The sequence below is a fragment of the Cnephaeus nilssonii genome (genome assembly GCF_951640355.1).
Source record: "Cnephaeus nilssonii genome assembly, chromosome: 4".
NCBI classification, from domain to species: Eukaryota; Metazoa; Chordata; class Mammalia; order Chiroptera; family Vespertilionidae; genus Cnephaeus; species Cnephaeus nilssonii.
This window is the reverse complement of record NC_137075.1, coordinates 56,297,226-56,316,537: the sequence shown is the minus strand read 5'-3', so window position 1 is coordinate 56,316,537 and position 19,312 is coordinate 56,297,226. Positions and strand designations below refer to the sequence as shown.

At 40.5% G+C, this 19,312-nt stretch overlaps 2 protein-coding genes across 3 annotated transcripts in view; one reads left to right on the top strand and one right to left on the bottom strand.

Moving 5' to 3' along the window:
• Positions 1–269: 269 nt before the first annotated feature.
• On the bottom strand, positions 270–6,001 carry PIERCE2 (piercer of microtubule wall 2; the record flags this gene model as incomplete). Its single annotated transcript, XM_079769740.1, has 2 exons — positions 5,828–6,001; positions 270–617 (listed from the first exon to the last, which is right to left on the bottom strand). Exons 1-2 carry the CDS (start codon positions 5,840–5,842, stop codon positions 270–272), a joined length of 363 nt encoding a protein of 120 aa, XP_079625866.1. The 5' UTR covers positions 5,843–6,001.
• Positions 6,002–6,225: 224 nt separating this feature from the next.
• CCPG1 (cell cycle progression 1) overlaps positions 6,226–19,312 on the top strand; it is a 42,227-nt gene continuing 29,140 nt past the window's right edge. For both annotated transcript variants that reach the window (XM_079767821.1, XM_079767820.1), the window contains exon 1: positions 6,226–6,356. The gene's annotated coding sequence lies outside the window, so the exon portion shown is untranslated. The remainder of the gene's footprint in view (positions 6,357–19,312) is intronic.

The window sequence follows — 19,312 nt, the reverse complement described above, 5'->3', positions numbered from 1 at the left end:
TGAGATCATGAAAGTTTTTTTAAGATTTGGAATACATGGACTAAATAAAGCTAGGATGTACAAAAATGCTTCTACCTTTTATTCTGCTATTCTAACACATTTTTTAAGAAGTCAATGTCACTCAGTTATCAGTTGAAATACTTTATTTCTTGAAGGTATTTTTTAAAATTAAAATCTTTCCATATTCCCAATTAGGTATTCTAGCCTTAGACTTAAAACTCATTTTTTTTCCTGAGTATATTTTGTTAAATATACAAAGGAATATATTTTCATAGAGTATGTTGAAAATTAGGAAAATCAAGGGTTTTAGTTCTGTCAGGTGCAGTATTTAGAGTGTTATTTTGATAAAGTCCCGTAGCTCTGATGTGCCTTGAAAATTCTTGCTCTTTTGGAGTATAAATGCAGGGAAAAAACTGTGGCATAGGTAAACATTCGCCATAAGTACTTGAATTGGTTTTATACATAATCATCTTAGGCTCTGATAGTGAGGTAGCTGTATGGAGTGTTTTTGGGTCCAACATACATGAAAACACAGGATTGCCAGGGTTCACACAAGTAGGCAGCTGTTGAGGTTTCATTTCTGTGTCTGAAGTTGAAGCTAAAGTACTTTTCTTATCCTAAAATATAAACACATCAAATCATTCTCAATTATAAAGTTCTTGGGGAGGGAACCCCAAAACTATTAAACTTAGCCCCAGCCCTAATTTAATACCACTCACAAAATTAACTAAAAAAAAATTACTCAAAATGAAGACGTAAATTTAAGGCCTGAAACTGCAAAACTCTAGGAAAAAAATGGGAAAAAAATCTTATTATTCTTCACAACAGTTTTTGGATATGACACCAAAAGCACAAGTAACACATGCAGAAATAAACAAGTGGGACTATATCAAACCAAAAAGTTTGTACACAGCATAGGAAACCATGAACAGAATGAGACAACAACCAACAGAATGGGAAAAATGTCTACAAACTATCCAGTAAGGGGTTAATTTTTAAAAATATACAAGGAACTCATATAATTCAAAAGCACAAAAACCCACACAAAACAACAAACAGTCTGATTTAAAAAATGGACAGAGGAAATCCAAAATGGCAGCAGAGTAAGTGGAAGCTACACTTAACACTCTCCCAGGACCAAACTGGAAATACAACTAAAATACAGAAAAACTACCCCAAAAAATCAACTGAAGACTAACTGGAGAGAACCCTGATAACCAAGGAGGGAAAGTGGAGACTGCATAGAGACTGGTAGGAAGTACAGAGGCATGAAAGGGCTGGTCGGGCTCCCACAGACAGTAGCTGAAGTTCAGGAGGGATATCTCAGCTGTGGGGGGTTCCCACTGAGAACTCTGGGGTCTAAACCCCAAGCTTGGCTCCCCAGCCCAGAGCACCAGAACTGAGAAAGGTGCCCACATAACATCTGGCTGTGAAAAGCAGCAGGTTTGCTGCCTGCCAGGGAGAGACGGCTCAAAATGCAGGCACCCTCTTAAAGGGCCAATGCATAAAATTTTATGTGCAGCCACTCACCTTGGGCTCTCCAGCAGAAGGAGGGCAGAGTGGATTGGAGGTGTGTGAGTAGAGTCCAGGGTTGGAGGCTTTGGTGTTGGAGCTCAGAGGGCAGCCACCTTGGTTTCCTGTGCTGAGTCATTCACTCATGCTGCTGAGGACATCTTTCTCTGGCAGAACTTTGCTATCCAAGTGGTTTTTGCCTAGGGGAAGGCAGTTTCCCCACCCTGTTGGAAGTCTTCTCGCCCCACACTGTGGTCAATAGCCTGAGGTTAATCAGTGTCAATCCCACTGCAGGTAGAGGTGGATCTCTGGGGGCTTTGCCTGATCTCCTTCTGGGCCTGGGGCTAGGTAAAGCAGACCCTGGTGCATATCTTGGTCTTTCCAAAGGCACCCAGCCCCAGCAGAGGGAGACACAAGTTGTGGATTGCTGAGAGCTCCTAACAGAGTACTTAGGGCCAGTCACAAACAGCTTCTGACATTGTCCTTCACTAGAGGTTTGGAGTCATAGCAGATCTACCTAATACAAAGACACAAACCCAAACAAGCAGCCAAAGTGGTGAGACAAAAAAACAAGCCCTAAATGCAAGAGAATTCTCCAGAAGAAGAACTAAGTGAAATGGAGATAAGAAACTTATCAGATATAGAGTTCAGAATAATGATGGCAAGGATGCTCAACAGCATGAGAAAAGATATAGTAATTATGAAAAAAGACCAGTCTGAAATAAAGAATGACATAACACTAATAAAGAACACATTGGAAGGCATACACAGCAGATTAGGGGAAGCCAAGGATTGAATCAGTGAATTAGAAGACAGGGTAGAAAAAAATCACTCCATCAGAGAACCAAAAAGAAAAAAAAAAAACAATTAGAAAACAGGACAGCTTAAGGGAGCTGTGAGACAACATAAAACGTAACAATATTCGCATCATAAGAGTGCCAGAAGGGGAATAAAATGAGCAAAGGATAGAGAATTTGTTTGAAGTAATAATGGCAGAACACTTCCCTAACTTGGTGAAGGAAAAAGTCATACAAGTTCAGGAGGCACAGAGAGTCTCAAGCAAGAAGAATCAAAACAGGCCCATGCCCAGACATATAATAAAAATGCCAAAAATTAAATTAAAGAAACGATCAACAAAATGAAAATGGAGCCAACTGTATGGGAGAACATACTTGACAATGATACATCTGATAAAGGATCAATATCCAAATATATATAAGGAACTCACTACAGCAGATTGTGATTCATGAAACTGAGACTCTTTAAAAGACTTCTAAATCCTTAAAATTTAGCAAGCATATAATCTCAGTTTCTCCAACTCTAAAAGGAGATAAAAATGTTTATAGAGCTGTTCTGTCAGACTAATGTGAGGACAAAGCCTTTTCTAAGTTGCATATTTGGATCAGATTAGTTAGGTTCCTCTTAGTGTAACCCAACTCACCCTGAATTCCTGGGTTATCTATAATAATAAAAGCATAATATGTTAATTTGACTGGACATCCTTCTGGACAAAGTTGCAGCGGCAGGGGCTGAGGCAGAGACAGCCCCTGGCCGCGGCGGCAGTGGGGACCAAGCCCCTTGCATGAATTTCGTGCACTGGGCCTCTAGTTCTATATAATGTCTCAGCAAAGTTAAATTTACCAATGCCCAGAACCTATTAGTTGTGAAAGCTTGAGTTCAAATCTGCAAATGTGAAGTATTTAGTACACTTTTTCTTTTCCTTTGTTCAGATTTAAATGATTATCAACCTATGATCCAACCCTTCATCATTATCATTTCCTCTTTGTGTAGCATATGTAAAATTGGTTTTAAAAAATCTGCCTTAGTCTGTGCTTATGGAGATATACTGAAAGAAAATTGGATGTAAAGATAAATTGCTATGTAAAATGGAATCATTTTTTATCATTGTCTTTTTTGCACATTTACCTCAATGCTTTTGTATGCTCTTCCAGAATTCAGTTCTGAAATTTGCAGGTTAATAACACTACATTAGTATACTACAATATATATATATATATATATATATATATATATATATATATATATATATATATATATGGCTAATATGCAAAGTGTCCCCTTGGGAGTTCAACCGGGAGACCAGGAGTTCCATCGTTCGCTATGATGTGTGCTGACCACCAGGGGGTGGCGCAGAATGAAGGAAGCCTTCGGCAGGTGGCCGCCAGGGAAGGGAGGTCTCAGCCAGCAGCTGGAAGGCCCCGATCAGCCCCGATCGCTGGCCAGGCCTAGGGACCCTACCCATATAAAAATTTCATGTACCGGGCCTCTAGTTTACTAATATTCATTTAATAGTCATATATCTTATAGGAAGCTGGCAAAATTAGAAATAGAACTCATCAGATCTTGCTATTTATTCTTTTTGATGCTGCCTATTAATTTTTTTTTTAAATATCAAGAGCACAGACATTGGATAATAATAAGCTCCCAGCATCCTGTGGTGTGTCAACAGGACAGCTTTTCTCAAAATGTCTAGGTTTCCTCTGCACAGGGAAAGCCTCTTAGGTGGAAGGTGGCTGCCCTGTGATTTGTGGGGAAAAGTACCAACTCTAATTTATTTTATGGACACCCAGTCAGGTTGCCCAGGAGAACCTCATTCACAGAGGACTCTCATCAAATCACCCACTACTCCTGGTTCTAAATTTCAATCAGCTTTGGTGCAAAATGTAATACAAAAAAACAAATCTAGTCAAAATAGAGGATAAATTAGCTGATAAACTTCGTTGGTATAATTCAGTGATCGGCAAACTCATTAGTCAACAGAGCCAAATATCAACAGTACAACGACTGAAATTTCTTTTGAGAGCCAAATTTTTTAAACTTAAACTATATAGGTAGGTACATTGTTATTAACTTAATTAGGGTACTCCAAAGCTGGCCTTTGCTAAAAACTCAAGGGGCCAAAGAGCCGCATGTGGCTCGTGAGCCGCGCTTTGCCGAACACTGGTATAATTTATATCACACAATATAGAAATTAGTGTCTACCTAAATCTTTTAGACCTCCAGGATAATTCACAAATGTTTATAGACTTAGAAACAAAATACACATTATTTTTTTGTCATAGGTCTTCACTGCAGCTTTCTATTTGGGTTTCACCTTCCTCAAATCTGATATTCTTAAAATGTGGAGTTCAAACTATATACAGTTTAAAATAAAACTAAACAAAACAGTCTAATACAAAGAATAATAAAATTATTTTAAGTTCTCAGTTATGCATGGGGTCAGCACTGTTTTTTACTTAAGGATAAAAAGGTAAATTAAAATTGTAAATGATTATTTTAAAATTGACTATGTCTTAGAATTGGCCTGGGAAAGAATACAAACCTACAAATAGATGGTAGTAGCTTTCTTACTAATTTAATTTGTAAGGCTTTCCTAGAATTAGAAAAAGCCTGGCCACTTTTATTTTTCAAAGTCCTTCAGTATAAACACATATTAAAAAATATAGAAGCCATTGAAATAATACAAATATTTCTTAGCCCTAGCTGGTTTGGCTCAGTGGATAGAGCGATGGCAGGGTCCCGGTTTGATGAGGTTCAAAGACACATGCCCTGGTTGCAGGACTATCCCCAGAAGGGGGTGTGCAGGAGGCAGCCTATTGATGATTCTCTCTAATCATTGATGTTTCTATCTCTCTCCCTCTCCCTTCCTCTCTCTGAAATCAATAAAAGTATATTTAAAAAAATATTCCTTAGAGAAGCTGTGATTATAAAATTATTTTTTCTTTTTTTGGTGTCACAGTCGATGTTAACTATAGTAACATCCAAAGTAAAAAAAAAACAAAACAAAAAAACACACAAAAAAACACAAAAAGGGATAGAGAACTTGTTTGAAGTAATAATGTTTGAGACACCCTTTTGTTTCTGTTGAGGCCCACCATCTTTCTTGTTAATGTTTTTCTTAACTTATTCCCCCCACAATTGGGGGACAGTTAAACCTTAGCTTTCTAGTTTCCATCAACAGTATGAGTGCACATATTTTTGTAGCTCGTATCTTTATTTGAGCAAGGTACAATGTAAATAAATGCAAAATGAACAAGGTACACTTTTTGTTGTTCAAAGTCATCACCTCATGGTTTGCTATTGGGTACGAGTTGTATACCATCCCCAATCACCTTTATACTTTCAGAACAATTCTGGCTTAATTCAACATTGTACATTTGCATCTGTGTAGCTCAGTGGCTGCCTAGGAAAGTTTTTTTTTTTTTCTTTTTTAGGGTGGGTGCGCCAAATTTAAAGCAAAATAGACCAACATTCAAAAACATCCAGCCCTCTGTCCAAACCCACTCAGCCGTACCCGGTCATTCTCCATATCTTTCTTTTTTCGTCAAAGGCAGTCTTTTTCTTCAGCGGATGACGAGAAGGCCAAAGGATGCGGCTTTTTTAGTACACCCAATTAAAGCCTGAAAGAGAAGGGAAAACGTGGGCTGGATCAAAATCCCAAGCAGTCCTCCGGGTTGAAACCATGAATCCTTTGGAGCGATTGTAGTAGCCCGTCTCCATAGCAACCTTCAGCGGCGCCTCTCCGCCTTTAGAGCGCCCCGGCCGGATGTTGTGAGGCTCGCGGCTTCCTGCCGTCTCCCCGCGGCGGGCCGCGCTGCTCTTCGGGAGTCGTAGTTCTTCCCTCCGCTGACGCCCGATGTAAGGCGGGGGCGAGACTACGAGTCCCAGCATGCGCTGCGGCGCTCTGTCCGCCGCCTCCTCCCGGGAGCGGACGCCTGCGAGCAGGTTGTTGTTTTTATAAGAGGCGTCACTGGGCTCGGAGCTGTGACCAACGCCACCGCGACAGCCGGCGCTTGGGGGCGGAGGTGGCGCTGCCCCTTCAGGTACGGCCCTGGGTGGGTTTGGACCCCAGGAGAGGAGTCGCGGCCACCTGTCAGGGCCCTGGCTGGCATCCGCGGCTCATACGCCTGGCGGAGGCATTCGCGCGGTCTCCTCTGAGGCTGAGCTCCGAGTTCGACTCCTCCCGCCTGGTGCGTGTGGCCGCGCCGGTGGCCGCGGAACCGGAGTCTGCAAAGAGTCGGCATCGGTTCCTGAGGCGTCGGGTCTGGTGGTCTTGCAGCCTCCGACTGCCACGTGCAGACCCCAGCGCTGCGCTGGAGGTGCGGGGGAAGCTTGCGGCTCGGGGGACCCTCCTTCCTTCACTGGGCTGGCTTGGGGCTTCCTTCGCTGGGCTGGCTTGGGTGAGAATCCATATGGTGAGATGTTATGTGCGTCACCCTGCCGGGTTTTCAGCCGGCCCATCTTTTTTTGGTGACGTTTGAGCCCCGTGATGCCAGGAATAGAAACATTAAATATTAAATAATGCAGGTGAGATTTCTGCTCGTACACCAGGCGCTCCATATCCTTGTCCTCCAGCGGCCCCCTTTAGCGTCGGCCTTCCTAATCGAGAAATCCTCTGGATTAGCTATCCATAGAGTGCCTTGCAAGCCTTACATGGTTTCCTTGTTTAATGAATCCAACTCTGCCATTGGAAGCGCCAGTTTTAACGAACTCAGTCCATTAAGGTACTTTGTTGCGTTGCGGGGATGAAATTTACACTGCTTCACTCCAGCTTTATTGAAAAACCGGAATGGAGTTTTCTTGCAGCTAGAACAGGTATTACGAATTTTAGGAGATTTGCATTTTCCAGTAAGGTCGCATCCCTTGGATAGTGCTTGAAATGTCACTCTTAGCCCATCATATCCTTTGGCTTAAGGTTTTAATATTATTAGGCCCCAAATTTTCGGTGATATTTATCACACCATCCTAGTGTGAATGGTTTATTATTCGTTCCTGAGCTCTGAGCCTAAAAGGGAAGGGAAAGAGGAGGTTGGGGGAGGGGTGTAATTATTTTTTATTTATTATTTTTTAAATTAATTACTTTATTACCTATTATAACTTGAAGTTAACAGAATTCTAATTCTTTTTTAAAAAATAGGTTTTTATTGAAACATCAGTGATGAGAGAGAATCATTCATTGATCGGCTACCTCCTGCACACCCCCTACTGGGGATCGAGCCTGCAACCCTGGCATGTGCACAGACTGGCATCTAACCATGACCTCCTGGTTCATGGGGCCATGCTCAACCAGTGAGCCACATGGGCCGGGAAGAGGGTTATTCATTTAAAGTATAATTTTAACCCTTTACCTAAGGATGGGATCTAATTAAAGAAGCTATTAAAATCATTTAGAATGTTTAAAATCATTCTTAAATGTGTTAAATATTAATTTTTAAGTAAAACAGGTTAGAGAATAGTGTGATTCTAATTTTGTAAACTACGTAGAATGTAGAGCAGTTATATGCCTTTGAAATGTCAACGTAAGAAACGTTTAAACCTGTAGAGTTTTTATGAGTTTATTTGAGCCAAATTGAGACAGTTGCTGGGAAGCAAAATCTCAGTGGATTGAGAAAATGCTCCAGAGAATGGCAGCTTTGCACCTTACTTTATGCATTCTCATCAAAGGAGGAGGAATAAGGATTACATGAAATCCATTGATAATAGAGTATTAGGAAGGTGGGAAAAACAAAGCAGGGAAATCTATGGGATTGGATAAAAAGTAAAATGAATAGACACACACTTTTACATTTGTGGATATAGGATTACTAGCAGTTAACAACACGGTAACAGTAACAATGAGGGGTTTTGTGGTCTGTGCTGTGATGCAGTGAGAGGGTTCGGTAAAAGGAAATTAGCCTGACATTGCAAAGGTATGTTATGACAAAAGACCTCCCCTGAACGTGTCAGGTTTAGTATGTGGTCCCTTTTTGGTCCACAGAAATAAGACTGAAAGGATAATTTTAATTATAAATGAAATTACAAATAATTTTTTATTTTTATTTTTAAATATATTTTTATTGATTTCAGAGAGGAAGGGAGAGGGAGAGAGAGATAGAAACATCAATGATGAGAGAGAATCATTGATCAGCTGCCTCCTGGCACGCCCCACACTGGGGATCGAGCCTGCAACCCCCGGCATGTGCCCTGACCAGGAATTGAACCGTGACTTTCTGGTTCAAAGATCAGTGCTCAACTACTGAGCCATGCTGGCCTGGCACAAGTAATTTTTTCTTTATACTTTCTGGTATTTCCCAAATTTTCTATAGAAAAAGAACTTAACTTAAAAATGGAGATAGGTGTAGCAATTCTAGTTATAAAGACTCTTTAAACATTACTTAGAAAAGCAAATAAGTAACAACAAAAAATGTAAAGTAATGGTTGAAAGTGACAAGAGTTCATTTGTTGGACTGGAAAGGTAAAAAAAATGACAATAATTCTTAGTATTTGTACATCTCATCTGATTTTGCTCTGTTTTCACTTTGTAGAGTAAAATCAAAGAAAAATGTGCTAAGCATTTCTTCAGTTAAGGCAGTGCAATCTTGATTATTTTTATAAATCCATCAGGTGATAAAATATGGGGATATTAATCTGAAAATATACCCAGATCTGGATATAGCAAATCTATCATTTGTTATTTTGTAAGCACTTGACAGTGGAAATGTTAAGCAATTACTATAAAATGGGAATTTTAAATTTGTTTTCATTGAATCACTTTGAGTACTATGTTTTATATGTTTGATATTTCGAATTTATGTTAATTTTTGTTTCCAATTATGGGTATGTTAGATATGGTAGGTAAGTAGCATATTATTAAGCCTACATTTTGTTTTTGTTTTTGTCATACAGGAAGGGCCATATTGTTATATAGGAATAGTCGATGTATTTTTGTAATTATCAGCCTTGAAAAATTGGGGTTTACCTCTTTCCCATTTTACTGTGTTGGCTCAATATCTTAATAGATATTTTGGTCCATTTACAGGACATAAGCATTCATAATTAACATTTCAGATTTATGAACTGTTCACAGTATTGTGGCTCAGGTTGCATAATTGTATTCTTACCCAAATTAAATAAGATTTCTAAAAATTAAGTATGAACTGCTAAGATCATAGAAGTAGCCGTTTCTGAGCATGTAAAGAATGTGGACACAGCAGCAAGGCCTGTAAGCCCAGGGTGTTTTAAAACAGAAAATGCAGACTCATCTAACACTGCGGAACTATTAGAGGCTGGATTGTTTTTGTGTTGGTGTGTGGTTAAGGTGAGGAAGTTGCCAATTGTAAGTGATAATTTACATTTTCAAGAATTGTCTTCCTGGCAGTTCTGCAATTTTGACTAGATTAAAACAGCTAAAAAAAATGAGTCAGCTTCAAAGATCATGTCCAATAAACTTGAAAAAATCTCAAATTGAGTTCTAAAATGAAATTTAGCTCTGTAATATGGGGAGGATTACAACTAACTGATGAATTTTGGGATTTTTATTTTAAGGGCATTTAATGTGTGGAAACCTGTTTAAAGGCCTGTAGAGTTTTCTGACAGAAGTATTAGAAAGTGAGTTAAGTGACTAAAAGGATTTCCTCTGTCATCACGGGAAGTCAAAATCTAATTTTTCATTAGTACTTGTCTATAAATCACTTTCCTGAAACCTTACTTCTGGTTCATACTGCCAGTGTGATGGAATGTAAAAAAAAAATTGGATTGGGAGTCAGATGTTTAGTTATGTTGAGCAAGTACTACAGTGTTATGGGTCCCTGTTGTTTCCATTTGTGTTGTAAATAATAGCCAGTTGCTTTACTTCATGGGGTATTTGTGAAGATCAATCAGATATGAAAATGCTACCACTTTGTAAGAGTGACTCATGTAAAGTATTATTGGCCTACTAGCATTTACATAAAACATATGTATTTGAAGTGTGATGACTCAATGTAATATATACTTTTTTGACTGGGAAGTTTGGAGAAAAGTCAAAGGTGATCTTCATTTGATATTTCTGGTAGAGCTATTTGGCGTTGTTTTTGTTTGTTTGTTTTTTTGATTGAAAGAAACTTGGCTCCTCTCCTGATTGTGACTTTGCATTCTGCTGCCTTAAAGGTCCTGAAACTGAAGTGTGTTTTTATGGTTGTGCTTTTAATTTTGGTTTTGATTTGTTTTAATCGCACATTTAAAGTATAAGGAAGATAAGTCTAACTTAACAGTAGACAGTGGATGTTGTTTTTAATATTTTAAAGTAGCACTTTGTGTTGAACTGGTCCTCTGAGAGAGATAAATTGTATGTGTAAGCACTGGTCTTTCAGTGCAAGAACTTTCTAGGCCCTAGCTGGTTTGGCCCAGTGGATAGAGGGTGGGCCCCGAGGACTCAAGGTCCCAGGTCCCATTCTAGTCAAGGGCACATGTACCTTGGTTGCAGGTTCTGGTGGAGGGTGCGTGTGGGAGGCAACCAATCAATATCTCTCTCTCACATCCTTGTTTCTCCCTCTGTGTCTCTCCCCCTCCATTCCACTCTCTAAAACTCAATGGAAAAATATCCTCAAGTGAGGATTAAAAAATAAAATAAATAGTTTAGAACTTAGATGCCTCCTTCTGGGGAAGTCAGCTTTGCCTCTTAGAGCAAGGTTCACATATTGTATACAAATAAAAAGGTCTTCTAGAAACTTGTCAGTAAATTCTGATGACTTATGAGAATAAATACAAGTAAATCAGAGTAAAAGAAAAAAAATAGGTAATTTATCATGGGTTGGTAAAACGGCTTATTTGATTAGTTAATAATGCAAATAACATCTTTACTAACATTTTTATCTAATGTTACTACTAGAAAGTAACAATGAATATATATTTAATTATTCTGTAATAAGTGTGCAAACTTTGAAAAAATTGAAACAATAAAAATTTATAAAATTTCTTTGTTTTCCATCTTTTCATCTTTTTTCTCAAATGAAAAAGCTGAAGACAATTGTAAAAAAAAATTAGGACAGGTAATCCTTTTGTGAAAAGTACGTTTAAAATAAACAAAAATATAGCTTATTTTGCGCTCTCTCTCTCTGGAGAGCAGGCCCGTGTCTTTCCCTTTCCCTTCTCCCTCCCCTTCCCTGCAAAATAAATAAATAAGTAAATAGATTAGGTGATGAATATATATATATTTTAACAAGTGAAAACAGATTACTTTTTAAGAAATTGAGAAGAGAAGAAAACAAAGAGCCAGGACCCTTACTTATCCCTAATAGGGAAAAAGGGCCCCCACCAGGTACTGTGGTGTCCAAATAAGAGCAGTATGGACCTGAGTCAGTTTAGATATTTGTTGGCTCAAGTTTGTCCAAAATTAAGATATAACAATCCCAGGAAGTCAGAACTTTTCTCAGAAAGAATACCTCGTGAAAGAAACATTTCCATACTAACAGGTATCTTAATTTTCACATAGCCTTTTGGATTCGTATTGTTTACTCACTTTATTTCAAACTTTTTGTCAAAGGTGTGGCTTCTTTTAGATTGAGGCAAACGGGGATACTTTTATCTTCAAATATGGCAATAGTTGCTTTTGTTTCCCAATTTGAGGGATGTTGCATCATAGAAGGAAACTTATGAAGAAATTGTATATTGACTCACTTCTTGCAGAGTTTTATTTTCTAGATCAAAAGGTTTATCTGTTGTATGTAACAGTATCCTGGGCATGAATAAAATGAAATTACTGCTCCTGTTCAAGATTTTTTTCCAGATGCCTATCTTTAGTGATAGATTTCAGTGGAATAAATGGTATTCCACTCCATTGGAAGTAGGAGAGCCTGCTTACTATAGATAGGTTATCTTTGCATCCACTTACATGACGAATATAATCAGGAGGCAGGATAACCATAGGACCCACATCTTGATGCCAGAAGGTCTGAACTGTGGACTCATCAAAGCCACAAGTCTTTTTTCTACTATCAGGTCTCCATTGATACCTAAGATGGTAAATCCTCCTATATAATAAAGAGGTAATATGCAAATTGACCATCACTCCAACACACAAGATGGCTGCCCCCATGTGGTCAAAAATGGCCACCCCCATGTGGACACAAGATGGCCAGAAGGGGAGGGCAGTGGTGGGTGATCAGGCCAGCAGGGGAGGGCAGTTGGGGGTGATCAGGCCTGCAGGGGAGGGCAGTTAGGGGTGACCTGGCTGGCAGAGGAGGGCAGTTGGGGGGGAACCCAGGCCTGCAGGGGAGGACAGTTGGGGGGGAACCCAGGCCTGCAGGGGAGGGCAGTTGGGGGGGGACCAGGCCTGCAGGGGAGGGCAGTTGGGGGTGATCAGGCCTGCAGGGGAAGGTAGTTGGGGGTGATCAGGCCTACAGGGGAGGGCAGTTGGGGGTGATCAGGCCTGCAAGGGAGGGCAGTTAGGGGCAATTGGGCTGGCAGAGGAGCAGTTAGGCATCGATCAGGCTAACGGGAGTGGTTAGGGCAGTGATGGCGAACCTCTGACACGCGTGTCAGTGCCATTTCTGATGACATGCGGCCGCTGAGGCGGCCGCATGCCAAGGATGAAACATTTATGTTATTTAAACTATAAATATCGCAAAATAATGTTTTTTCCTCAAAAGGACACACTACCCGAGTTATGCTCAGTTTTTTGGTGAAGTTTGAAACACCAAGCTCAAAAGGTTGCCCATCACTGGGTTAGGGGGTGATCAGGCTGGTAGGCAGAAGCGGTTAGGGGCAATCAGGCAGGCAGGCAGGTGAGCAATTGGGAGCCAGCAGTCCTGGATTGTGAGAGGGATGTCCAACTGCCCGTTTAGGCCCAATCCCGGGCAGTTGGACATCCCTCGAGGGGTCCCAGATTGGAGAGGGTGCAGGCTGGACTGAGGGACACACACACATTCCGCCGCCCCCCGCCCCCCCCCCCCCCCCCCCCCCGTGCACAAATTGTGCATTGGGCCTCTAGTGTTTTAATATGAGTCCCTTGAAGAAACTGATCACCTGGAAGATGATTTGGATTTGTATCAGTCATTCACTATACTTAAAATTGGGTTTGTCTTTTCATTTTTTAAAATGTTTATAAAAATGTATTTATAAAAAATGTTTATTTTTGCCCTGACAGTGTAACTCAATTGGTTATGGCACCATCCCCATATGCCAAGGGGGTTCGATCCCCTGTCAGGGCACATAAAAGAATCAATAAATAGCCCTCACCGGTTTGGCTCAGTGGATAGAGTGTCGGCTCTTGAACTGAAGGGTCTCGGGTTTGATTCTGGTCAAGGGCATGTACTGGCCAGGCAGAAAGGACATTTAAAATTTTTCATTAGTTGGGATATTGACTCTTCTTCCTTTTCTCAAATGAAGTCCAGTTTACAGTAGACATTTTCATATCCTTTTGGGGAGATGAAAGTTTCAGAACCTTTGAAAAACATTATAGAAATAGGTCCTTGAAAGCTATCTAGACTGACTCTCATTTTTTATCACATTTATAGTGCGCAGCACTTTTGGGACCTTTGCTGTCAGCCCATTGGTTGTCTTTCATCGGAATTATAGACTTGTGGGAGAATAATGCCCCTATTATTCCTCATCATGCCTAATTCTAGAAGATACAGTGATGGAAACCTTACCTTTTCCATAGTAAAATGTAGCTACCCAGGAATGATGAAGGGCACCATCATGTCAGGTAACATTCTCTTAGGTTATACTTTATAGGTAAAATTAATATTATTGCTGTGTTGTTAGTTTTGACAACTACCACCTAAATTGTTTTAAAATTACATCTTTGGCCCATAACTGTTTCCTAAATTCAGCCTACTTGTTGTTTCCATTTGGATGTGATAATAGCCGTCTCAAATTTAACGTGGCCCAAACTGATTTACCAATTTTCCTTTTATAACTTACTGCTTTTGAAGTCTTCCTGTCTCAGTTCTTGTATTTATTTAGGCCAAGAGTCCTTCCTCTTACCCATTATTCAGTACATCAGGAAGCACTGTTGACTCTACCTTTCAAAATATATGTATAATCTGTCCACTGTCTTCACTGCTGCCAAACCAGTTCCAAACCACCATCATCTCTCATCTGAATTATTGTAGTAGTTTTGCAAATGTCTTCCTGCCTCTGTCTTTGCCCTTCCATAGTATTGTCTCAGGAAGGCAGCCAGAGTGAGCTTTCCATTCCTTTCCTCAAAATCTTCTGTGACTTTTAGTTTCAGTAAAAAGCTAAGGTCTTAGGATCTATAATTAAATGCAGAAGGGTTTATGTAATTACTTACGTTCAAAATAATGGGAGAGGAACCTCAGAATTCCTCCAGAATTTTGAGGTCCTTGAGGAACAATTTAGAATTGGATCACATCACTCAAGAAATCTGTTTACCTTTATTGAGTGCCTAATATGTGTCAAGCACTGTGCTGTTTTGGGAATATATGTATAACAGGCAGGTAAATAAGCAATTACAGCCCAACATTCTATTTTTAGTAGATTAGGGAAACTGCTGTAGTCTTTGGGACTGAAGTCAGGGGATGGTTCACAAAGAAGTGATGTATTAGCTCAGATAGGAAGCAATAGGCACAGTATTTGGGTTGAGATAAGGGGTGGGAAGTATGCAAAAGCTCTAGAGTTAACTGAAAGCCAAGTCTTTTAGAGGAGTTGAAAAGTCTGAGGGGAAAAGGGATTTGCTGGAGAGAAGACAAGATGCTAGAGATAAAACTAAAAGATACTCCACACCTTTTGGCATTATCTTGAAGACTGTACTTGAAAGCTTAACTTTAAAATATCTATCATATATATATATATTTGTAAAAGCCAAGTGACCGGAACGACCGGAATAACTGATTGCTATGACACTGCGGCCGGCCAACCGGCCCAATGGGGGTCAGCCCCTCCCCCAGGCTGGCCCCGGCCGGATCGGGGGCAGGACTGGCCAGCCAACCTTCTGCAGTCCCTCCCCCCAGCTAGCCCTGCCCCAATTGGCCCCCATTAGGGGAAGCTGGCTGGACCCCACCCGTGCACGAATTTGTGCACTGGGCCTCCAGCATATATGTATTTTTATTGCTTTTAGAGAGGAAGTGAGAGAGAGAGAGGGGAGATAGAAACATCAATGATGAGAGAAAATAATTGATTGGCTGCCTCCTGCAGGCCCCACACTGGGGATCAAACCCACAATCCAGGCCTGTGCCCTAACTGGGAATCGAACAGTGATCTCCTGGTTCATAGGCTGACCCTTAACCACTGAGCCTTGCTGGCTGGGCAAAAGCTTAACATTAAAAAAAATTTTTTTTAATTGATTTCAGAGAGGAAGGGAGAGGGAGAGAGAGAAACAGTGATGAGAGAGAATCATTGACCAGCTGCCTCCTGCACGCCCCCCACTGGGGTTTGAGCCCGAAACCTAGACATGTGCCCTTGACCAGAATCAAACCCAGGACCGTTCAGTCTGCAGGCCGACGCTCCAACCATTGAGCCAAATCGTCTTGGCTAAAAGCTTAACATTTAAAAATATATATATATTTTATTGATTTTTTTACAGAGAGGAAGTGAGAGGGATAGAGAGTTAGACACATCGATGAGAGAGAAACATCGATCAGCTGCCTCCTGCACACCTCCTATTGGAGATGTGCCCGAAACCAAGGTACATGCCCTTGACCTGAATCGAACCTGGAACCTTTCAGTCCGCAGACCGACGCTCTATCCACTGAGCCAAACCGGTTAGGGCAAAGCTTAACATTTTTAAGGAATGATGTGAGATTATCATTTTAGGAAGATCACTTACAATGGCAGTTTTCAGAGTCAGTGCCTCTAGGGTGGGGCCCAGAAAGTTACTTCTTAAGTTTTGCTTTAATTGCAGCACATGCAACTTTTTGAGAATAGCTGAATTAAAATGGTTCTATAGTATGACGGAATTTTGTTTAACACCAGACTGTTACTTTGGTGTTATGGCCAGTAAGAGTTTTTTTTCTTATTTGGGCTAGATGTCAAGTTTGTCCTTCCTCCAAGACTTTAAACAAAGAATCAAATTGGGGCTTGATTAAATTGGGATCTTTGATTTGAGAAATTCAAATATGCTTAAGCTGTCCCAATTTAGCAATTTGTATTTAACTTTCTTTTGAAATGTTATTTTTGTTTATTTCATCCTCTGAGCTATTATTTTGTTACAAAGCAAAAGCTCGGAACTACCCGTTTAAAAGAACTGTTTAAGTGGAAATTACCTAGAGAAGGGCAGGGGATATACACATATTAAATATTTCTGATTGGGTCTGGCAACTCAGAAGTTTTGGAAGGTTATTAAGAAAATAAAGCATCTAAGTCTTAGGGGTGAGTTATGGAGGAATCTTAGGGGTGAGTTATGGAGGAACAGTGAGAATATAGGCTACTAGAAGAGGTTAGAAGAAGGAGTATGCAAAGGGAAGGAGAGAAGCTTTCATATGGTGAAGAATGCTCTAGGCTTCAGCCACTTTCATTTATGTTAAAGTCATATCTACTTTATGTTTCATAGAGAAGGTTTTTCCAGTTACCCAGTCACTTTACCAGAAACCTGCACTAACTATATTGGTTATTTAATTCTCTTTAAAAAAATCTTTCCCATCTTCTCAAATTTCTCCTAACTCTTCCCTTTCTCTTTTAACCCCTCCTTTGTCAATACTGGTTAAATTTACATGCTCACTTTTATCATGGAATATTGCACTGATTTCCTTGCATCCCATAGGTCTAGGTGCCCTTTAGTTGCTTCCCCATCTTAATATGTGCCTTTTAAAAGATTCATATCTGTTTTTATAATACTCAACTCATGCTAGAATAATTGCCTTTCTTAAAACTTTTATATTCTTTAACTTTTTCTGCCTTTGCTTTTTTTTAAGCCTGATGAGGGCTGAGACTTTGTCTTGTTCTCTTATTTCCAGAGCCAAGAACAGAGCCTTGTATACACTTGGTGCTCAATAACTAAAGGCTATAAGACTTCAGGAATTTTAACAGGCTAATGCTTTTTAAAAATCAGTTATATATATAATTTATACTTAATTTATATATAATTTTACATAATCATATTTTATTCTTTCCTCATTGGTACAGCAGTCAAATATCCCATGATTAATTTATTTAGGTTTTCCTGGTCTTTTTAGACAGTGTTGTTGTTTTTTGTTTTAATCATTTGTTCTCTTTCTTCTTAAGAAGGTAGAAAAAGCAATGCTATGACTCATGTTGGTTTGTTTCCTTCAAGCGTTTCATATTAGCCTCATTGCTGTGTATGGTTTGGTTGTTAGAATAAGCATAGTTTAGGCAGGATCTGTAACAGTTCCCTGGAGCTTTTGTGGAAGAGCTTATGTAATAAATACATAATTGTGAACTTGTTAAAAAGATACATTATTTATTTACTTGTACAACATGACTCCTTTCAGTTTAGCTGGTAAGTAAATATTTAGCCAATCATTGATTTGCAACCAGTGTACAGTTTAATGCTCCTATAGAAATGAAATACACAGCCCTGGCTGGGTAGCTCAGTTAGCTAGAGTGTTGTCTGCCTATAAGCCAAGGTTGCAGGTTTAGTCCATTGTCAGGGCACATACAAGAATCAATCAATGAATGCATACATAAGTGGAACAACAAATCAATGTCTGTCTCTCCCTCCCTCCCTCCCTCCCTCCCTCCCTCCCTCCCTCCCTCCCTCCCTCCTTCCCTCCCTCCCTCCTTCCTTTCCTCCCTTCCTCCCTCCCTCCTCTCATCTCTCTAAAATCAATAAATATTTTAAAAAGAAATAAAATACACCATTAAAAATACGTTAAGTTTACATATTTATCAAATCTTAAAATTCATAAGTTACTAAGAGGTAATATTTTCAACTGATCATCCTCATCTATCTATATAAAAAAGGCTAATATGTTGAGTGTCCAACTGTCTGACTAGTCGCTATGACGCGCACTGACCCGGTTCACCCGGAAGATGCTGTGCCGGTGTGTGGCAGGGCAGGCTCCTTGCAGGTGCCGGGCACCTCAGCTTGGGGGCTTCCCCGGCTCATGAGCCCTGGCGTCCCCGGGGAGGGTAGCAAGGGGAGTGAGAGTGAGTTCAGCAGACACCCCGCATTCTCACTGCACCTTCGTCCCCATTACCCCTGCCCCCAAGTAGCCGGTGAGAAGTCACAGCCCCCACCCGGGCGCCGTGGGAGGTTGGTCGCCACCACCCACCCCCAGTTCCCCATCCCAGCCCGGGGCCTGGCCCCATCAGGTGATCAAGGCCTGCTGGCAATGCTGCTGGTTGCCATCTGCAGGACGATCAGTTGGGGCTGGGCCCCCTGCCGCTGCTGCCTGCTCACCTGCTCCACCATCCCACCACGGTCCTGCTCTAGTTGGGACCCATCGGGGCCGGCAGCGCCTCCACTGCTGCCCGCTGCCAGCACTGCATCACCAATGCCTGCCATGTTCTGCACCGCCCCCTGGTGATCGGTGCATGTCATAGAGAGCAGTCGAACTCCCGGTCGAACAATTTGCATATTAGGCTTTTATTATATAGGATATAAAGCTCTCACTGGTGCCAATTGCATGCATGTGTTTCAATCTCTCATTGTTGATGTTGAATTTGATTGACACTTGTATTATAGAGAAAGGGTGAATAGCAATATTAAAATATTTCTTCTAATTAATTTCCTTTCAATGTGCACGAATTCGTGCACCAGGCACTAGTCTTAAAATAATACTCAAAAACTTTTGATAGTAAGATTTTAAAATTATTTTACATTAAAATACTTATTTATTTTAAAAAATATATATATTTTATTGATTTTTTTACAGAGAGGAAGAGAGAGGGATAGAGAGTTAGAAACATCGATGATAGAGAAACATCGATCAGCTCCCTCTTGTACAACCCCTACTGGGGATGTGCCCGCAACCAAGGTACATGCCCTTGACCGGAATTGAACCTGGGACTTTTCAGTCTGCAGGCGACGCTCTATCCATTGAGCCAAACCGGTTTCGGCTAAAATACTTATTTTTTTAAATCCCCCTTCCCTTTGGCAACCATCAGCTTGTTCTTTATG